This window comes from Convolutriloba macropyga, chromosome 14, assembly GCF_964194025.1.
Source record: "Convolutriloba macropyga chromosome 14, txConMacr16.3, whole genome shotgun sequence".
Taxonomy (NCBI): Eukaryota; Metazoa; Xenacoelomorpha; order Acoela; family Convolutidae; genus Convolutriloba; species Convolutriloba macropyga.
Window position 1 is genome coordinate 41635340 of NC_134481.1, and position 22118 is coordinate 41657457.

Here is a 22118-nt window from a genome sequence, read left to right on the forward strand (position 1 = left end):
GTAAAAGCCTACTGAGCAGCTCACACTTTTCAATGCCTTTGGCAAAAAAGTTTTTCCGTATGAATCGGAAACTGAAACTCAGACAGATTGTTTTCAAATCACAGTAAGGTATATCACCTTCGTCCCAATCAAGACCGTGTAGGTTATTGGTCAGCCAAATAACAGTTTGTCTATCGTGTGCGGGTAAATCAGCGAATTTAAGCGGCGGTTTGAAAAATATTGTATCGTTGTAACTGGAACACAAACTGAGTTCTTTAATAATAAATCCAAGTGACTTGAGGTTGAAACCTTCGAGATCGAGGACAATAACATTTGTGGTTTTGCTGCCAAAATTTTCTAACTTTCCAATTCACGAAACAATTGTGAATGAAAAATTTTCACTGATAGAATGAATAAAATTCCTGTCAGGTGTCCAAAAAGACAATTGTTTACTGGTGAGTAACGGAAAGCGTAAACATATCCAGGGCCTTTGTTTCGGCAATCTTTTATAAATCCAGCGGCGTCATGCAGTGCAGCATGAAGTCGTAGCACTTTGCTCCGTTTCAATAAGGGATCTAGTCTTGAATTATCAATTCCAATGAAACCACCATAGGGTCTAAATTTAAGTGCTATTTCTCCGTCAACTTCTGGATCTAACAAAGAACAAGCAGCTACGAAATATAATTGTCGATCAGATATGTGTGTAAAATTTATGTTACCTCTCAGTGATAAAACTTTCTCATGAATGAGGCTGATGTCTTTTGTTCCTATTGTGTTCATTATATACTGTTTACTGAACGTGAGCGTTTAGAGTTTTTGTTTATAAATCTTTCAATTCTGATTGGTTGTCAACTTGAATAATAAATCAAGCACTCCGATTGGTCAATTTATTTTGGAAAGTTTTGTGACCCTGAACATGTTTGGGCATGATCCGATGACTCTCTACTCAATATATCACTAATGATTTTATACATCTACTAACAGGTTAGTTATTATTTTTTTGTTTTTGTCCCATTTATGTGTACATTTATGGACATAAGTGATTATGACCATAATTGTACACATAATTAGGTGAAAAATTATATCCTTGTACAACTCTGGTTTTTTTAATCAATGTGTATATTTATGTATGTATGTGTATGAATGTATGTATGTAAGTATATATGTATGCGTGTATGTATGTACGTATATATGTATGAATGAATGTATGTATGTATGTATATATGTATGTAAGTATGCATGCATTGTGGTGTATGTTTGTGGTAATTGTAATTGGCTGATGTTTAGCGGAGTGTTTGGGGTGTGGTGGTAAGATGAATGTTGTTGTTTATCACACCAAACGTGTTTCACAACTTCTCATATTCATTAAAAGTGAAATAGCGTTGAAAAGTTTTGGACCCCATTTTAATAACATTTCACATTGATTAAAGCCAAAAAATTGACACAAATTTTTTAGACCCCATTTTGCAAAAATTTTTACAAGTTATTGTCCCCCTATGGGACCAAAATTTCGATTTTCGAAAAAAGTGTTTCAGACAACTTTTTTCACTCACAAAACATGTTTCACAACATTTCACATTGATTAAAGCCAAAAAATCAAGGAAAATTTTTTAGGTCCCATTTTTCAAAAAATTTTACAAGTTATTGTCCCCCTATAGGACCAAAATTTCATTTTTCGAAAAAGTGTTTCCGACATTTTTTTTCACTCACAAAACATGTTCCACAACATTTCACATTGATTAAAGCCAAAAAATCAAGAACAATTTTTTAGGCGCCATTTTTCAAAAAATTTTACAAGTTATTGTCCCCCTATGGGACCAAAATTTCATTTTTCGAAAAAAGTGTTTCCGACATTTTTTTTCACTCACAAGACATGTTTCACAATATTTCACATTGATTAAAGCCAAAAAATCAAGAACAATTTTTTAGGCGCCATTTTTCAAAAAATTTTATAAGTTATTGTCCCCCGATGGGATAAAAAACTCAATTTTCGAAAAAGGTGTTTCCGACTACTTTTTTACTCACAGAACATGTTTCAAACTAGTTCACATCTTTTAGAGACAAAAACAACAAATTTTTATGAAATACAATTTTTTTTTTCAGAAAAAAAAATAGGAGCTGATCAGAACCACAACGGGGGGGGACATTATGTATTAAGATAGGGAATGCAGAAACTGTCCCCTAGGGGGGCACTTAGGGGGACATTTACTGCGAATTTGCGTTAAATGTCCCCCTAAGTGTCCCCCCTAGGGGGACAATTTCTGCATTCCCTATCTTAATACATAATGTCCCCCCCGGTGTGGTTCTAGTCAGCTTTTTATACTACTAATGTACAAAAATTGAGTATATTGAATCGATTTTGTCGGGCTTTTTCACGGCCCACACGTTTTAAGATTAGAATTGTGAGCGCGTGTGGAGAGATTTTTTTAAAGATTTTAAAAACTACATCAAACACTGCATATAATGAAAATTCAAAATCACTGCTTGTCAGAATTCACCTCAAACTTTGTCCACATTTGTAAACTTTGGCTCGTTGGCCGCATAACACCGGATGGGCGGAAGGTACCACGGTATTTTTGACTGCACAACTATTTTCTGCAAAAATTGGAATCAAATTTCTAAACAGGCAGTTAACCACTGTCTTCCAGAAATTAGAATTTGGTGGCAGAACATGGAAATGCAAGAAAAAGATTCGAAGGTTGCGATCTGTCGTTTAGTGCGCGGTTAACATTTAACAGACCAGAATTAGAGCACAAACAATTTCAATGGTCACATAAACAAGACTGAAATACTTGCAAACTCGCGGAGTAATTACTTTGTATGTTGATAAGAATAGCATTGCGTTAATGTGCCGTATAAATTAACAATATGATTGTGCATTTTAGACAATTAATCAACTTTTAATTTAAAAAAAAAACAACTTTTTTTCATTATGAGATAATACTTACGGCTATATACTTGATTAATTTTTACTGGCAAAAACCCGATATCTGCTGGCGGCAGATAATCTTTTTTTCAATGGCGCCTTTCAAGGAATTGACTCACGTTTTTTTAAGCAAGTTTTTGACATTATTTTTCCTAATCTTTACTTTATTGTCCCGCATTAACTCTTTTAACCATAGCCGACAGTTTCTAATGTCTTGCCGATCACGTATTCATCAGCCATTCTGATTTACCATGTTATAATAAAAAAATTGAATTAGTCAGCTTGATTAGTTTTTTGCACGAACACTATTTTGGTCTTCAAATAATATTTGAGCAATTTTTGATACCTGTCAAATTTTTTGAGTTTTTACGATAATCCAGTCTTCTACCAGTTTTATTTGTCAACTCCGAGTTTATCTGTCGTGTTACTTGTTTTAATGCACTTTTTCAAGCAAAAATGACTGGAGGTTTGCTTGAGGGTTTCCGAAGCGAAACTGTTTTGTAGTCTAATAAAATTTTTCGTATAAAATTGTCTGAAAAACTTGTGTTTTAACATTATTTTGGATAGTTAGTCACTTATAGTTTTAAAACCAACTAATGTTATGGTTTCTGTGTGCAAAAAATTGACTGGCGCAGGGATTTGTAATAGTTTTTATATGGAGTGATCCGGGCTCAAGTAGTTTTAATTTCTAATTTTTCAAATCTTTATCCAATTCCAACTCGTCCCTGTTCATTTGATATTTTTAAAGTCCTTGTGCGCAGAATTGTGAAAAACTGGTTTTTTATTTTTTGTACCATTCTAATTTTAGATGAAATGCACTATATATGAAAACGTATCTCCTGCATATTTTGGCGATCATTTTTTTCATCGAAATTGGCTATTAGTAATAATCTCGTGCGACAAAATGTCATTTTTGTCTCTTTTGCTCTATAACTTCCGTGAAATTAGACAATGACCTATAAGAAATCTAAGGCTTACATCCAAAAAATTTCAACTTTTGTGCATTGTTCTCTAAAACATTCAATTTTTTGATTATTTAGAAAAAGCCTGCATTGCTAATCTCTAGATGGTACTGGGCACCTGGTGTACTTTGTATTAATTGATTGATTTTGTTAACATTTTTGTTTGTTTCAAATTCTGGATTGCTCAATATTGCTTTCAACAAGTTGGGAATAGTTTTTGACAGAGAGTACAAAAATGAAAGTTTTTTATAACTTTGACCAGGTACATTTTTGGCCATTTTATTTTGCCCAACATAACATTGTAAAAATTAGAGAACTTTTTCATTCATTGAAATGATTAACTTCTGTAAGGGTTCCAAAAAACTGCTTTTTGTTCTTACCAATAACTAATGCAGTAAAATATGCTTTTATCTCTTCTTCTCTCAATGAATTCAAATGAACAGGTACATCTTTAGAGAGCATTTTTTTGGTTAAAAATTTTTATCCCCGCTTCCGCTAATATATATATATATATATATATATATATATATATATATATATATATATATGTATATATATATATATATATATATATATATATATTATACATTTATATATATATATATATATAAATATGTATGTATGTATATATATATATAAATATATATATATATATATATATATATATATATATAATCTTTCACGTTTTTAATTTGCGAGGGAATGGTAAATTTGTCCCTCTTGACTCATATCAACCAAAACTTGACTTTTGCAATCACCAACTAAATTTAAGTTTTTTATTTAAAATTTTCAATTGAAGGGGGTGCAGCATTGTTATGATAAACAAATCAGTTTCAGAACTTGTTTGTTATTTGATGACTTCACATGCTTTTTATTTTGCATGGGATAAGATAAGTCAAGAAAAACAAAAATAAGACTGTAGACACGAAAATAAGACTGTAAAAACAAGTCTAAGATACAAAAAGTCAAATTGCAAAGACAAAAAGCAAAAATCAAATTTGCAGATAGTTGGCGGTGTCTTGTGGCTTTGCTTGTTTAGCTGGTTTCCACTTTTCCATGAGGTGATACAACATTAATTTTAAAAATGCTTAAATTAGCACTTTCTAATAATAGCTTCAGCATCATTTATTATGACAAATTTAACAAAAATTCGAGTCTTTCCCACTATAGCCCCACAAGCTTAGTGGTCAGATAACCTACCTATACCCCCTGTCAGTTAACCTAATCATGGTAATTAAACCATAACGAGGGGGGGGGGGTTAAAATGGGAAAGACCCAAAATTTCTGCAAATTAAATTGCTGTTGGGCTAAGATAGCCACCTTTGGTCATTAAAAACAATTAGTGGTTTCTAAGCCTGGCTCTAAATTTACTAAGGTCATGAATCAGTTTTAAAAAATCATTGGCGTTAAAATTCCGTTTTGTCTCTGAGGCTACTTTAGTTTTTGAATTAGTGCAAATTGTTCAAAATTGTTGGAAATTGTAAGCCCAAGGCAAAATTAACAATTTTTTTCCGATTTGATTGACGTTTGATTCAGCTCTTTGTTTCAATTTTGTTATCGAAATGATTAGTTCTCAGTACTTTAAGTGCTCTCCTCCACTTTCGTTTGGATTATCGGTTGTTTTTGTAAACCTGGTTCGTTTTAATTTTGGAGCTCTCGAGCAGCAACTTTAAACTATTTGGAAACTAACTTCAAAAGGTTAAGAAACAAAGTGCGGGCTGTTTTCGGTTTCAATGATAATCAAAGTTTGTATTAACTTTCTGATGTATCGTTTGGCAAATATTTGATAGATTTCCTTTTTCGTTTTCACAAACTTATTGATAAAACTTATAATAGTTTTGTGAAATTTATATTGATGTTTTCCATTATCGATGTTTGTCTCTTAGTTGTCTCAATTTTTGTCTTTTTGTCTTGTAGTTCTCGTGTATTTTTATAAAAAAAATTAGCTTCCTTTAGAAATGTTCTTTCTTGAATACATCATGAACTTTCAACCGTCTGACATTTATTTTCAGTATTTTTTTCAGCCTTTGAATACTTTACTTTCTCCTTGTGTTTCTTTCACTGTTGAAATTTATCATTTATTGGAATTGCATATGTTAGCTTTGCTTAGAAACAATCAACTCAACTTCCAAGATTTTAGCATCAAAAACGCCCAAAAAGGTAAAGTAATTTTCTGTTACTTTTAAATTTATTAGTCTTATCTCTTTAGCTGTTAGAAAAACGGGAAAAAGTTTTTTTGGCTCTTTTCTTCTGTTATCTTTCTTCTGGATCGTTTTAACTCATTAGAGCCAGGTTTGATGAATTTTATCTACTTTTTTCTCTGATTAGTGTTTTGTTTTTTCTCTCATCAGTTTTCCTCTTTTTGGTTAATTTCACTATTTGTTTGGAGGTGGAGTTTTTGCCCTCAGTCTGGTGGTCTTGCAAACTCTTGGATTATATGTTGGGATTTGATCAGACTTCTGTTTTTTCTAGGGAAAATCATTTTCACGGTTTAAAAACCGAAAAGTTGTTCAAAAATACGGTTGCTTGTTCATAAACAAGGTTGCTCCCTATTTGTGCAATTATTTGTTCATTTGTTTCGTAACTTTCCCTCAGAAAATTGTCTTAGCACGTCTTTTTAATCAAACTCCTAGCTAATTCCAATCGATTTTTAGCTAAAACCTCTAAAATCCTATTCAACCCTAAAGTAGTGTTTTAAAAAACTCCTCCTCCTAATTTTAAGTGTTTTCCATTAGCTTAAGATTTTATTTTTGCTCTTTTTATCACTTTAAGTGCATACTTTTGCCCCTTTTTTGTCAAGCAGTTCTTAAAGTGCCGCAGCTTTTATATTTGTTGTTTTTCCATTAATCAACTGATTGTTTTAATCAAAAATAGGTACCTTAGATAATCATTTAAGCTTTAGTTATTATCATTTGAAACAATAATTTTGTTCAAAAATTTTTATCGAACAGATTAAACATAAACTAAATTTTCGTCTTATTGAAAAAAATTTAACTGACCCCATAATTAATTTGAAATCTAAGAATAACAGAAAATATTCTGTAGTTTTTCTTTAAAATTTTTCTTGTCATTAGTTCAACCTAACTGCACTGAATTTCAGTTTTTTAAGTGAATAACTAATTTATTTTCCCTTATTTATAACGAGCAACGTTGGTTATATCACGCATACAGACGGTTTAATTAGATCGCGAAAAATTGATTTGATTACTAAATAACCTCAAAAAGTAGTTTGAAAATCTACCCGGGTTGACAATCATAGTTATTTTTGTTTATAAGGATAGTGTATGATTGATTCTTTGTTAACTATACAAGATGTACAAGGAACTAAACTATAAAATTCCAACTCTAAAATATATCCCCCTCCCCTCCCCAAAGTGGTCAACTATGTAGTGGGGGGTGGGGGCGAGAGTATACCCGTCGATTTTTACACCATATTTTCAAATAGACGCTAAAATTTGTCAACCCGGGCTTATTTTATAAAAAGAACTTGTCATTATGAGTCGTCAACCTTACATGTACTCAATGTCTAATAAGAAAATCCCGAAGAAAGTGTTGAATTATTTGGGGGGGTTCCTCGACTCTGGTCAACCGAAGACTACTTTGCGTAGGTTTGAGGAGGAGCAGTGGAACAGCAACCAGGCCAACAATGACTCAAATGCCCACATGACAGAATGGATGAGTCTGGAACAGGTAAGCAAAAGCAAAAAACAATAACAAATTGATTTGTTTCTGCTCCCCCGCCCCGCTGCTAGTAACGTTTTTGACCCCCCAATTACAAATGACATGTAGTATAAGTGATATACCAGGTTACAATTTAATATATCGCACGTTTACCTGGGTGCGTAAAAGTTCGGGTTATATGTCCAGTAGGAGGGGGGGGGGGCAGTGACGTGCCTGCTAGACATAAATAGGCAAATTTGTTTTAGAATTTTCTATAGTAATTTTCTTTTTAAAAAACCGGTTGAAATATAGTATTTCAAGATACCTGAAATAATGAACACACTTAAAAGACAATATTGATCCTATAGCAAGTAAGTAACGGTTAAGTGACTCTGTTTGAAGTCACTGAGAACTTCTGGCGTTTATCGCGTTTATTTACGAAGCGGTTCGAGATATTCAGTCAGAATTTCGAAGTGACTTCTGCAGAGTCACTTAACCATGCTTAAAACACGAAACGCGCACGTTTTAAAATGACAAAAGTCAACGGAGGTCAACCTCTGGCTAAGTAGGAACTTCTGGCACTGCAGACTTTCGGCATTTTAAAATGTGCACGTGAGTGTTTTAAGTAAAAATACAAAACATTTTCCATGGTTTTGAACTAACTGACAATGCGGAAAATTAGAAGAGGTACTTTTTCTCTATTTCATAATTATTCAAGCTAGAAAATTTTATAATAACACCCTTGCTATTACAAAAAAATTATTACATTTTGACTAACCATTACAACTTCGTAAAACAGAAACCAGGAGAAATATTGTAAGACCATTATAATCCGATGCACGTGTCCATAAAATCTATACGACGTGTACAAACTTTGTCATTATTCTTATAGGTGCCTGGGTAGCCATTATTGATTATTATGATATTTTAAGGTACATTTTTAGGATGAAATTCTTGGTGATAATTATTGATCCCACATCCAGTGAAAAGAATTTGTTCCCAGATGTTGGCGCCACTTCAAATCAGCTAGAGAAGCCATCGGACAGCGCGAAATAACTTTTGAAACTGAAAAAACTTAGAATTTGTCAAAACTCAAAAATGGTCAAAAATGAAAAATTTTACAAGTTGGGACCGAAAATCTGTACACCCCCCGATTTTGGGAAGGCAAAACCCGAGCAACCCGAGGTTATGGCTGACGGTTAGGGTTACCACTAAACTATTCATGGACCCAACGAACGTTATTCCATCAGACCCACAAGTGTGGCTATTGGCACTTAAATGGTGCAAAATTGGCATTTTTCGATATTTTGTTATTTATTGTTAAATTTCTTAAGTTGTTTATTTATGATTCTTTAGATGATCATTAAAGGTGAAATACCGTACATTTGAGGCATTTAGAGCTACGTAATAACCATCCGTGCTTATGTCAACAAAAGTAAATGTTGCAGTAATTTGACATTTACTATGTAAACAATGACCTAAATCATTTTCTTGATTAACCAATCAGAAACAAGTAGCGATGATGTTATAAATGATAAAAATTTGATTATTTACTTTAACCCAATTGTTTGATTATTCAAACCGTATTGTATTTAGAACCATTAGAGACTGTACCAAGAGCAGTTGGCTCTCAGATAGACTAAAATTTGATTCTTAACAATTTTAGTCTTTGTTGCTAAGTTATGCTAGATCTTAAGATCTTGCAAGTTCTATGTTAGTTGAGCTTACTTGACGAGGAGTTTGCAACAATACTAGCTACTGGCTGAAGCCTTACAAACTTCAGCACGCGATTGAACATAGATTATCACTAAAGATTTTCTTAACTTCAATCAACAAAATTAAAGTTACAGTCCTTTAAATACGTCCGAGCGACTAATTATTTCTGCGAGATCGTTAGTCAATCGAACCCAGTGAAGAACCAGGCCGGCGTAAAACTCGAGAACCAGGCTGTGATATATCGGTTCCGCTGAGATTCTTGAGCAGCCGCAACACCACATTTTTCGAAAATTTCTGATATTTCTGTGCCAGCTCCATTTTTTTGTTCCAAAAATTTTCAACTTTTTTTGAGGAAATATCAGACCAAAATAAGAAGAAATAAAGCCCTTTGCGTCTAAAATTGCACTACAAAAACAATTTGCACTTTCGAAAGAAGTGTTTGAAGCATAAACTTTTGGGCATTTAAGACAATTTCAGCAATTATTTCTACTTTTTTCGGTTTTATACAACCATGAAATCATAAATGAAAATTGAGGTATGTAAATACATCTTTTTTCGCTTACCCGTGATGACAAAATTAGACAGAAAAGTGAAAAGTAATATGGACATATAGGGAACAGGAACAAACAATTGCTTGTTTGAAATTAAGCCTTCATCCATTAAACTACAAGATTTATTAAAAAACAAAAAATTTTTGATGAGTACTGAAGACTGTCTCCAACTGAGGAAATTTTATTTAAACTTACCATCTTTCAATTTCTCAAAAACTTGCTCTTGGATACTCTATTTTTTTTTCTGTTACGGAAAAATTACTTAGTCCTAAAATGAGACTCTCATGCTAATACCAATTTTAAATGACATTTTTTTTGCCTCAGTCCGCATGAGACATAAACAAGCTATCATAATCAACTTTCATTTTGAACACCACTTCGCGGTAGCAACTTCGCGATGAGAAAATGCTACAAAATCTTAGTTGTTATGTTATTTACGCTGTTCATTAGTTGCTCTCAAACAAAGTCTGAATAAGTTTTTCATGTCCTGTGTTTTCTATGCACATTTTCTTGCTTGCCAGTTTTCATTTTCGATTGACTTTTATCATCCTTTATATCTCAATGTCAGTTTGATTTAATTTGCTTTTTAATTCACAGTATTAAAAGTACTGCAGCTAAACTCAAGTGACGACATTTTAATAAAAAACAAAACGAACCAGGTTTAACTGGTCAGGAATTTTTTGAAAACGCCAATTGTTTGGTTTGTCGGTTGATGGTTTTGTCAAAGATCATGACGAATTGCTTATTTAAAATTTTCAACGATATGTTAAATTTACAAAACATTTGATCTTAGTTTACACATATGAAGGTTTCGAAGGTGATGTGAAAGTAAGTTGACTTTTATTGAAAGCATTTGAATAGTTATCGTTTTAGTTCTCATAAAGTTGAGGTCATTGGAGGGTAACTTGAGCATACCAGTCAAACTTTATGTCTGGTCAAACGGAACTCTGAACACGGTTGTAAGGAGAATTAAAAAAAACAGTAAAGAGGGAGGTGAAGTACTGAGTGCTTCCGTTGGCTCCCCCCGATTTGTTGCTTCCTCGTTACAGACGCGTGTTCAAAAGATCAAAAAAAATTTGGAGAACCTGGAGTACATAAACAAGCCAAAGTGTGCTATTGGCATTCTACGTAGCTGGTTGGGTGCACCAAAGATTGTGTATTCACTGCGCTGCAATACACCATCAGATTAAGCCGTAAACATTTTGAGAAAATTGACTCTCTTCAACAGGCAACTTTCGAGAATATACTGGGTAATTTCTTGTCCAATGAGTCATGGCATCAGGCGCGTTTGCCTATCAATAGGACTGGAATTTTAGTCAGTCAGGCGTCTGACCAGATAAAGGCATCATATAATATTTCGGTATCGCAGTCTGCTACATTGACAGAACTTATATCAGGCCAAAGTTTTACAGCAGACAACACCTACACCAAAATGATTGATGAACTAAATGGTTAGTAAGTATTGCAGCTTACTCTAAGCAAAAAACAGAAAGTCCTCGATGAATTCACTCTCCTTAAATTAATTAAAAACCAATTATCCGATAGGGAAAACGCTCGCTTATTGTCACTTTCTCTCTCTCTCACTCATTCAGTAGCCTGGTTACCGGCAGCTCTCATCCCACTCAAGGCCTCCATCTCTTGTCCAACGAGTTTCGTGCAGCTGTGAGGCACAGGCGGGGCGCTCCCAAGTATGAAAAAGAAAGGAAATGACATTATTGTAAAAGAGGATCATTGAATACTCTGTGACCAAGCTGTTACATACCATGGGCGGAGCAACATGATTTTGGGGCGCTACTGGCTAGGGGACAAAATTTTGTCTGTTTGCAGCCCTGCCAACCTGTCGCCAGTTTGCGAGCTGAAAAACCTGATACCAGAAACAAGTTCTTGACCTGGTGTTGTGTAATTACCTTGTTAGACAACCATCGGCTCTGGATGTAACAGTTTCCTCCCCCGTGCAGCTCAGTATTATTTAAAACGCGAGGTAGTCTGGTTTTATCCTATCCTGAGAGTGGCTGAAAAAAGTAAGTTTGAGCAGTATTCCCATCAATATGCCAACATAGTTGTTTAATTTAATCCCATGGCATTTGAAGCATTTGGTGGATTCTCTGAATTGGTGAGAAAGACATTGAAGCGAACAATTCTACTCACTGACAACAGAAAACGGCACCCAACTAGTTGGTCAGTTGCAGTCAGCAGGCTTGCCCAAAATGGAAAAGTTGAAACAACTGAAGAATAGTCATGACAATTTTTTATATAATTTATTATAACTTATTTCTCAACACGAATTATAAAATACAATTATTGATGGATGATGAACTGCTTGTTATTGTTAAAATTTTATCTAAGAATTGCATATTTTATGGATGATTAGAAAAATGAAGTTCAGTTCAAATGAATTTTGAATGAATATGTCAGCTTATGCACTTTATTGAATTAAACCTTTTTTTTTCAGTTCAGGCAATGTTTTTCTGTATACAAAAAAAACAGACTGAACGTCTCACTTTGCAGACAAAGGTTACACTTAATTTTACTTCGGGGTACCTCCAGTTTAAAAATCTTTTGCAGTTCACATGTGTTTTTTGGGTCTCTGAATGAGACTAATAATAATTATAAAAATTTAAGGGGCGCTAGCTCTGAAAAAATCGAATATAATAATTTCAGAAGCACTTTATAACACACAAATACTTATATATATATCACACAGTGTTTAGAAAAAAGTTGAAAAACATGAAAAAATTTCTCCAAAGTAGTCGTGATTGAGTATATATTTGTCAATTTTTGCTTTTGTATGTTTTGTCAATTACCGGGTTGATAAAACTTCATCATAGCACTTTCGTGTTATGGAGCATAAATTTTTGAGCGAGCACTTTATGCGTCAAAAATTCTTTATGCGTAAGAAATATTTGGGACTGCAACTTTATCAGGACTGAATTTTGATCGAAACTCTGATTAAATGAAAGTTATATGACTACGATTTTTTAGAAACCTCACTATATGAAGTTTTAATTTAATAGTTTTTTGATAATTATAACATGTTTGTTAACAAACATGTTAATATTATCAAAAAATTATCAAATTAAAACTTCCTATAATGAGGTTTCTGAAAAGTCGTTGTCATACTTCCACTTGAGGCAGAGCAATTTTGGCAAATAAGGAATGGACATCCGAAAACACGATCAAACGAGAAAATATTTTTATACTCAAACGAATGTAATCGCCAGCGTTGCCGATCAAATTTTTTCCAACGAGTTACAAACTTCAACAATTCGATGTCACTGGCGCGTGATTTTCCCAACTATAACCCATATTCAAGTCCTCACAAATTCAAAAAAGAAGTCAAAGAATATCTATTTGATTTAGCTAAGAAGAATTTTAATTACAAATTGTACCCATATGGATGGACAGTGTTTGAGGGAAACCAAATTCAAGCCCCGTTAGGGACGTACTAAGCTTGGTGCAACCAAGTTTAGTTAAATTCATTATTATTATTATTATTATTATTATTATTATATAACTCTCATTTAGGCATAAGTCTTAATCAGAGTTTTGGTTAAATTTCATTCATCTTGCAAGATTAACATCTGAATCCGACTCGGGTTATGACAAGATTATCAAAAATGTGATTCATTGTAGGCTCTGCCCCATTTGCCCCATGCTCCAGGGTTGTTCAGACTGGGCTACTGCAAATATGCCCCATTCTGTCACACTGAAGTTGTTCTCATTTGTCACACTACACACAAGAGGACTCTCTCAGAAGTTGTCACCAGTGTAAGTAAAGTTCACACAAACCCATTCTTTTTCCAGGAATTGGTTAAAAAAACACTGAAGAAGTGAAATTTGCCTTTAAAAAGGTAATTAATTTGTAAGAGAAAAATCAATCTTGTAAGAATTTTGTAAAGTTTAATCGCGTCTTGTAAGAACTTTATAGTATCTTACAAGATCAAATTTTGTTTCTATGAAACAGTCAAAAACACTTAAGAAGTTGAATTCGCCTTAACTAAGTTAAATAATAAGATTTTGTAAGATTATGTAAGATTTTGTAAGGTTTAATTGCGTTTTGTAAGAACTTTATAACATCTTACAAGATCAACTTTTGTTTTCAACTTGAGAAGGTAAAGATTGCTTTAACTTTACGTTAATGTGAGCTTAAGGCAAGGCAGACTTACCTTAACTAAGCTTTTTAAGTTATTTTTACTTTTACCATATTTAGGGTTCAGCTTAGTTAACAAACATTAGTACTTGGCCACTGTCCCAAAAAGCTATTTCAATTTTTTTCTCCGTTTTGTGGAAACGAGTGACCAAAACTTTTGTCCCCACTTTTCACGTTCATATGCCATTTTCGACGATGGAATTTAGTTATGCAAAATTTGGAAATAAGTTACTTATATTGTGGAAAGGGCTTACATTTTGTCACGAGGTTCTAAAATTATTCACCAATTGGACTTTCTTTAATTTCAGTTTAATTCACACCATCGTAGTTATTCGAAATATATGGAAAGAGTTACTTATAGTGTGTAAACTAGTGAATTATGGCGTGGAAATGAGTGACAAAAGATTTTCCCAAGTTTTTAAGCCAGCCACAAAAACACGCTTTGTGAAAATGTGAAAACTTTATATACAATTTTGGAGCAAATTGGAACTCAATTAGCCTATTGTCAATCTTTTCCGCACACACTTACAACTTTAATCTTAAATGGTGGGTCGTGAAAAATCCTGAGAAAATCGAGCAGCCTGTTTAAATCTGATTTAAGCACTCACTTAGAATACACCGAAAATCTCCGGTTGTGATTGGTTCATACCAACGTCCACGGGCCGCTAAATCAGGTCATGACTCTCGAGCCACTGCGTTAATTTCATGCCACGGCACGGCTAACTCACAAAAACCGCTTAATCTCGGATAAGGAGAATAAAGATTAATTATCGACCTACTGTCCCAATTTTTTGTTCTTCGATCTATTGTCCTTTCTATCTGTTGTCTGGTCACCAGCTGATATGTTTTCGATCTTATTGGGCATTTCATTTACAGGCCTTCGTGAAATGTACAACTAATGTACAACTAATTGTTACGTGTACTTGTCAAAAAAAACGACAAACGAGGGCCAAGGACATTGAGAAACAGGTTTTTAGCAGACAAAGAAATATAAAAAAAGACTGTTAATTCCGATCGCTCGACAAATCTGGTTGGTCAAAACATATTTAGTCCGTCAAACCTTTACAATTGGGATGCCATTGGGATGTCGAAATAATTTATCAATTTTGGATTATCTTCGGCTGAACTTTTTTCAGCCAATTCGGCTATTGCAGATGACTGAGTAGGGAAAAATTTAAGAAATGAGGTGTGAATTGACTTGATATCAAACTTAGATCTCTCTCATTTTAAACTTTTCTTGTAATAACAACAAAAATTGTAAAAAAAAATGAGTAACGCCATATCGGCACCCATCATAGATAAATTCATCAATTTTTAACATCAGAAAAAAAGAACAGAATAAAGATGCTCATTGAACTTTCTAACCGCTTATCTCTTATTCCGACTCTCCCTCTCCTTGATTCTCACTCTGTAATTTATCTGATCAGGTTCGTTGGTGATCAAGCAATTCAGATTAAAATATACAATTTTTTTTTAAATTAATTGATTCTTTTTTTACGAAAAGTAAATCATACAAAAAACCATTTGCACCCAAATAATGGAAGAAGGTGAGCTCCGTTTTTTGGATAATTGAACGTTAGTCAGGAAAAAGAAGTTAGTGGTTTCATCGAAGTTCTATTAACCAACAAAGGTTAACGTTAGTTTTGTTTTCTCTTCCTCAATTTTACGATGTAAAAGACTGGGAGAAAAGTTGTTCCTATTTTTTGTGACATTTCAAATTTTAAATTTTCGGCAGAATAGATTCGGGCAGTGCTTGAGAGAATTTTTCTGCTTAAAAATAAGCAAAAAAACAGAAGTTCACAAGATTAAAATAGTGGCAAAAACATTGATTTCAATTGAAATAAACATAACAACTTTACCAAACTGCCCCGTTTACATTCAGATTGTATCGTTACACTTTTACCATTACTTCATGTGTTTAATTTGAGATCATTTTGTTTTTGAGACAGTTAGTATGTTTGTTGTCTTTTGTCATCATTAATTTCAATTCTTTTACATATATTTCTAACGTACAAGGTTTAAAGTTTTACTCAATTCCTTGATTTGACCTAAGAGAAACATTAATGACTATCTTTGAGCGTATCGAGTTTTATGAAAAATATCTAAGGCTGAATTGTTTTTTACTTTGTTAACAGATTATAAACCCAAAAAAATAGATCATTTTTCCTATTTGGGAGGCTTCTTTTCCGAGCGAGATTTCTCGCATTGCTTTTGGTTAACTTCCTACCGCAATTTGAAATTTTTTTACCTAATCTAGAATTTTTTTGATCAAGATGTATACAGGTACGAGTATTAATCAGAACTAATCTTTGGATGTCCTTCAAAATAGTCCAGCTGTTTCTTTAAATTTCTCGTCGAAACATGATGTTCTTAGGATGTTCATATATAGGTTAAAAAACTCGGAACAAAGTGCTTAGAAGATTTGATGATCAAAAATTTAAAGTTTCTCATTTGTCTAACAAATTCTGCATGCAAAATGTGGCTGAAACGTTTGCATCAATAGTTTGCACATATACTGCGCTCTAACGTTTTATAAAACTTTAGTTTTTGATTTTTATAATTATACATGATCTTTGAATATTTCAGAAGGTGGTGATTTTTATTGTCTTTTTTCATTTGTTTGTTTTGATTAAATATCTAACTCTAATGCCTCAAACCTTGCAAGATTCTTGCAACCTTGCAAGATTATAAACTCGTTGACCATAAAATTTGAAAGGACCTTCGCGGCTCTAGAAGGTGACTTTAGACGGGTTATTAATTTTAAGGTTTCACAACTCAAAAAAATCATTGCGGGATTACTAATCTTGCAAGGTAATCTCGGCTGTTGTGTGGTAGTCAATTGCTTATTGTTTGAGAAACAGACCCACATAACAGGAGGTAAACATATTTACAATTTAACATACGATTGCAAACTAAAAATGGGAATAGAATTATTGCGTTTTATCATAGATAATATAACATTTTTCGATCGAGACGGAGATGGTATGAAGAAAAAGCAACCACCGGGGACATCTATTCAAATTTTGGAAACAAATGAGAAAATTAACCATTGCTTATAATTGAAATGTTAAACAGCAATTATTTAATTATATTAAATTCAAACTACTTTTAAATGCCATTCAATCTTGATGCGCGTTTTCTGACATTCACCACCGTCTGAGCTATTGACCTCCGATGCCGTTAAAACCTGCAACTCCTTCAAAAACTGACTGAAAACATCTTTAACACAGTTGTCCTTAATTTTCTTATTTAACCGAGATAGTTGGGTTCAAAACAGATATTTTGGTATTAGGTACATTTGCGTTGGGTCATTCTTCAAGCTACTTGCTTTATACCACTTTTATGTAAAAAAACGACCTCAAAATTGCTGTTTAAACTGATAATGGGCCCCTGAGTCTGATCAGAGACAATTTCAAAAGCGGGTAGGTTTGATTAGAATAAAGGTGACGGAAAACACTCTTTTGTTCAAAGATATACGTTCAATTCAATAAGCTACACGATAAGTCAACTAGGCAACTGTATTTGATAACGCATTAAGGCCAAAAAGCCCCTCTCAATGGCCCGGCAAATCTAGCTCGATCTTTTTTAGCAGGTATTTTGTCTGAGTCGATTTTCGACTCAGATTGGTCACCGATACGTTTTCGAAACATAAAAATATTAAGCCTAAAAGAGCGCAATCGATTCAGTATATTAGTAGGCTCAACGAAAATTATGTTTAACGAACTTTTTCCGAGCTTTCTATGCCAAATAGAACGTATTTTGTGTGCATTTAATCTTTTTGTAAGGCTTACATGGTTAAGAGATTACGTCATAGTTTTCTCGCTGCTTTATTTAAATAGCGCATTGTTCATTTACGCGGTAACATCCTCCGGCCCGGAAGAAAATGTTGGGAGGATCGGTACAAGCTTAACGAGTGGGCGGACGAGCGATCCGGATGACGTGCGTAAGACGGCGGAGCGGGCGACGCTGTCGGAACCGTACCGAAGTTCCTCAATCCGAGCGGTTGGATAGTAACCCCTAGGGTTGCTTTCTTCAACGATCCAAACTAAATCACCGACCTTGAGGTGCTGCTCGGCAGGCGTCTGCCACTTAGATCTACGGTTCAACGCAGGTACATACTCCTTGAGCCAACGTGCCCAAATTGCATTGGCGTATGACTGTGCACGGGCGTATCGCTTACGATGATCGAACTCGTCGACGCCAACGACAGACGGAATTCTGGTTGCTTGGTTACAGAGTAGAAAATGATTAGGTGTTATAGCGCATAGGTCGGACGGGTCGGCGCTTACGGGCGTTAAGGGACGTGAGTTTAGTGCGTATTCGACCAGACAAAAAGTAGTGTTCAACACCTCATCTGTGAGGCGACGCGTACCGAGGATAGTGTACAGTACTCTTTTAAAACTCCGAACTAACCTCTCCCAGATGCCACCTTGGTGTGGCGCACTGGGTGGATTGAACCTCCACTTAATGCCCTTATGTGCAAGTTCGGTGGCAATGTTAAGCGTATTCCATTTTTCCACACATTCACGGAGCTCTTTCTCCGCTCCAATGAAGTTCGTACCATTATCCGACCAAATCATAGCAGGAGTACCCCGACGGGAGACGAACCGCTCCACTCCCATTACACAAGAACTAGTGTCCATGGACGTGACAACTTCAACATGGACAGCACGAGTAGTGAGACAAGTGAAGAGAAATCCCCACCTCTTCTCGGTAGTCCGACGAACTGTGACGTAGAATGGGCCGAAGTAATCAGCCCCGGTGTTGGTAAAGGGAGGAGACTGGTATGCGAGCCTCTCCTTTGGGAGGTCTGCCATGATAGGTTGAATGGTTGCTGCACGGAACTTTCTACACAAGACGCAGTTTGATTTGATGGAACGCAGTGTGGAACGTAGTTTTAGGATGGCATAACGTTCCTGTACCTTTGACCTTAAGTAATCAATGCCCTGATGATGGTTCTTCAAATGAGTATGCCGCAGAAACAGTTTAACAAAAGTATGACGCGCATCTAGCACGATAGGATGCTTAGTGTCGAAGTCAATTTCCACTAGCCGTCGGAGTCGACCAGAAGAACGGATGAGACCATGAGGCCCAATAAACGGAGTAAACTGAGCAATGCGGCTGCTCTTCTTGACAGATTTGTTGTCAAGAAGATCCTTTCTTTCAGTACTAAAGGACTCTTCCTGAACCAAGTACTGGAGATGACGCTCGGCTTCGTCAAGCTCAACAGGATCGGCTATGCTGCCGTCTACGGTACGGTAACTTTCATGAGATGGTAAAAGACGGAGCACATATGCGGTGACACGAAGTAATTTTTGATAAGAACTGAACTTATCAAACGGAATTAGATTGATGCTTTGTTCCTTAGGGGGCTTGGTTACGGATGCGGCTAGAGATGAGATGGAGTCATCATCTTGTTCCTTAGTTACAACGCCGAGCTTGATGTTGTCAACGACGTCAGTATTTGGTACAAAAGGGAATTGCTTAGTTCTCAAGAAGTCAGGACCCCTCACCCAGCTACTTGATTGCAAAACTTCAGCGGACATGCCACGCGTGCCAGCATCTGCCGGATTATCACAAGTGGCGACGTGGTTCCATTGGTCAACGCTGGTGTTCTCCAGGATTTCACTAACACGATTTGCAATGAAGATGGGGTGTTTGTTCGTTGAGTTTATCCACTGCAAGACGATGGTACTATCTGTCCACATAAAGACTTTGTCCACAGTAACCGTTAATGCTCGACAGATTTCCCTTTTTAAACGGGCAGCGAGGAGAGCGGCTTGTAATTCCAACTTAGGAACTGTCATTACCTTCATAGGTGCAACACGGGCCTTGCCCAAGACAAACGCCAGCTCTGTTATAATCTCCCCGGAGGAGCAAGTTACTTGAGCCCTAAGAAATCCTACTGCACTGAATACGTCTTGCGAGCTATCACCAAACATGTGGAGTTCAAGATGTTGGGATGGTCCTGAGAAGTAACTTCTCGGTATAGTGATCTCATTTAACCGCGGCAGTTCAATACACCAGGCAAGGAATCTGTCAACTGTGTCCTTAGGTAACTCGTCATCCCAACTTTGTCCATTGACACGCCAGATGTCTTTCAAGATTAACCGAGCACCAACAGTGAAAGGTGCGACAAGACCAATTGGGTCGTAGACCTTTGACACAAGACTTAAGACCAAGCGCTGTGTTAAACTTTTCGTGATGGTGCTGTTAGTACCCCTACTCACAACCAGAGTATCGTTGTTGTGATCCCACTTAAGCCCAAGCACGTGCATTGATTCCTCCTTTGATGAAACGATGACCTTCGGTTCAGTGGATTGAGCAGTCCCATCAATTCGGTCAGCCAGATCTGGTACATTGCTTACAAACTTAGTAAGCTTGAACCCACCTAGATGGAGAAGATGTACCAATTCCTTCGTCCTAATGAGGGCCCTCTCGGGGGATTCCACTGAGTCCAAGTAGTCGTCCATGTAGAAGTTCTCAAGGACGGCTTTCGCAGCTTCTGGGTACTCCTTAGCATTATCGCGTGCCGTGCGCTGAAGTGCGTAGTTGGCGCAGGTGGGCGAATCTTTTGCCCCAAAGATGTGGCGCGTATACTGGTGTACCACAACATTTGATGTGGGATCCTCCCGCCACAAAAAGTGCAATGATGGTTGATCACATGGTAACACTCCAACTTGGAGGAACATTCCCTCGATGTCGGCGGATACTGCAAATTGATGTTGTCTGAACCGTAGGAGTACATAGATTAGGTTTTGCAGTAAGTCAGGTCCAGTGAGTAATGACTTTTTAAGAGATGCGCCATGGAATTTAGCTGCTCCGTTTAGTACCCTACGAACCTTGCCCGGCTTGTTCGGGTTAACAACCGGATGGTGTGGTAGGTACCACTCTCGTTCCGAGCGACTTTCCACCTTATGAGCATCTTTGACCCTTACTACATAGCCCTTGTCTAAGTCCTCTTTGATGGTACTCGAGTACTTTTCCCTTAAGGTCTGATCTTTCGTGAGCCGCTTTTCCAAAGACTTTAATTGAACAAGCGCTGAGAAACAATTGTTGGGCAGTTTGATGTTATCTTCAGCCCATAGCATTCCTACATCGTACCTTTTTCCATTATGCACGGTGGTGTTTTCAAGAATTTCATGCGCACGCGCATCCGAGGCGGATCGTGGGTCTACTTGCTTAAGTGCGCCGTACGACTCCATGTCGTACCAAGATTTTACCTGACTAGCGAGTTCAAAATCCTGCTCCATATTGGCTTTGAAACAAGTCGAGACTAAACCTGAAGACGACGGTAGAGGGCCGCTTAGAACCCAACCTATGGGCAAGCGAACAGCGAAGGGCGAGGACTTCTCGTCGGCAGCGAAGTACTCTAACGGGAGGATGGCATGATACACATCCTGTCCAAGTATCATCTCGATGTTTCCATAGCAATATGTAACTGGGTCTAGAACTGCTAGGTGCGGGTATGTTTCCTGAAGTGCTTTAATGTTAATGACGTCGGCGCCTACATTCAAATTTTCCTTTACGTAAGGGCTGACTTTAAATGGTTCAAATGTTTGGTTGTCGCGTGGTGTTACAATAAGTTCAACTAACTTAGTGTCTACGACCTCCTCGGTATTTATACCCTTGACTGTTAATTTCAATGCTGTACCGTGCAAACCAAGTCTATTTGCAAGATCATTGGACACCAAGAGTTACTGCAAGCGGTATCACACAAAACTAAAGCCGTGGTATCTTTACCGGAGGAGCTCTTCAACTGTAATTCAGTCACCTGAAGGAGGCCTTTCACATTACTCACAGATGACAAAGTAGTGGTCTTACTCGCTGATTGGACACTAGGAAGTTTACTTTGATTTGCGCCAGCATTAGAATTAATGTTGTTGTTGTTTGAAGGGGATTTTGGTGGATACACCCTCTCAGCTCCATGAAGAAGTGTGTTATGGGAGCTGTTGCAACCGTCCTTCCTGCATTTCCTGGGGTTTGGGCATTGCCTGAACATATGCTTTTCTCTCAAACATGAGAAACACAGTTTTGCTTCAGCCACTGCCTTTGCTCGCTGAGTGGGAGACTTTTCTTTAAATACCCTACACTCCCAGATGCGGTGGATACCTTTACACAATGCAGCGAGGGGTTGCAGGCGTTGCCGATGTTGAGGCTGGTCTCTGAGTGCC

At 36.2% G+C, this 22118-nt stretch overlaps 1 protein-coding gene across 7 annotated transcripts in view; it reads left to right on the forward strand.

Annotated features, from left to right (window-relative positions):
* The window catches only part of LOC142353729 (uncharacterized), a 109867-nt gene that overhangs the window by 54963 nt on the left and 32786 nt on the right, over positions 1-22118 (forward strand). For all 7 annotated transcript variants that reach the window (XM_075406070.1, XM_075406069.1, XM_075406074.1 and 4 more), the window contains 2 exons: positions 7476-7557; positions 13428-13562. In XM_075406070.1, the coding sequence (XP_075262185.1) occupies positions 7476-7557; positions 13428-13562 (217 nt within the window). The remainder of the gene's footprint in view (positions 1-7475; positions 7558-13427; positions 13563-22118) is intronic.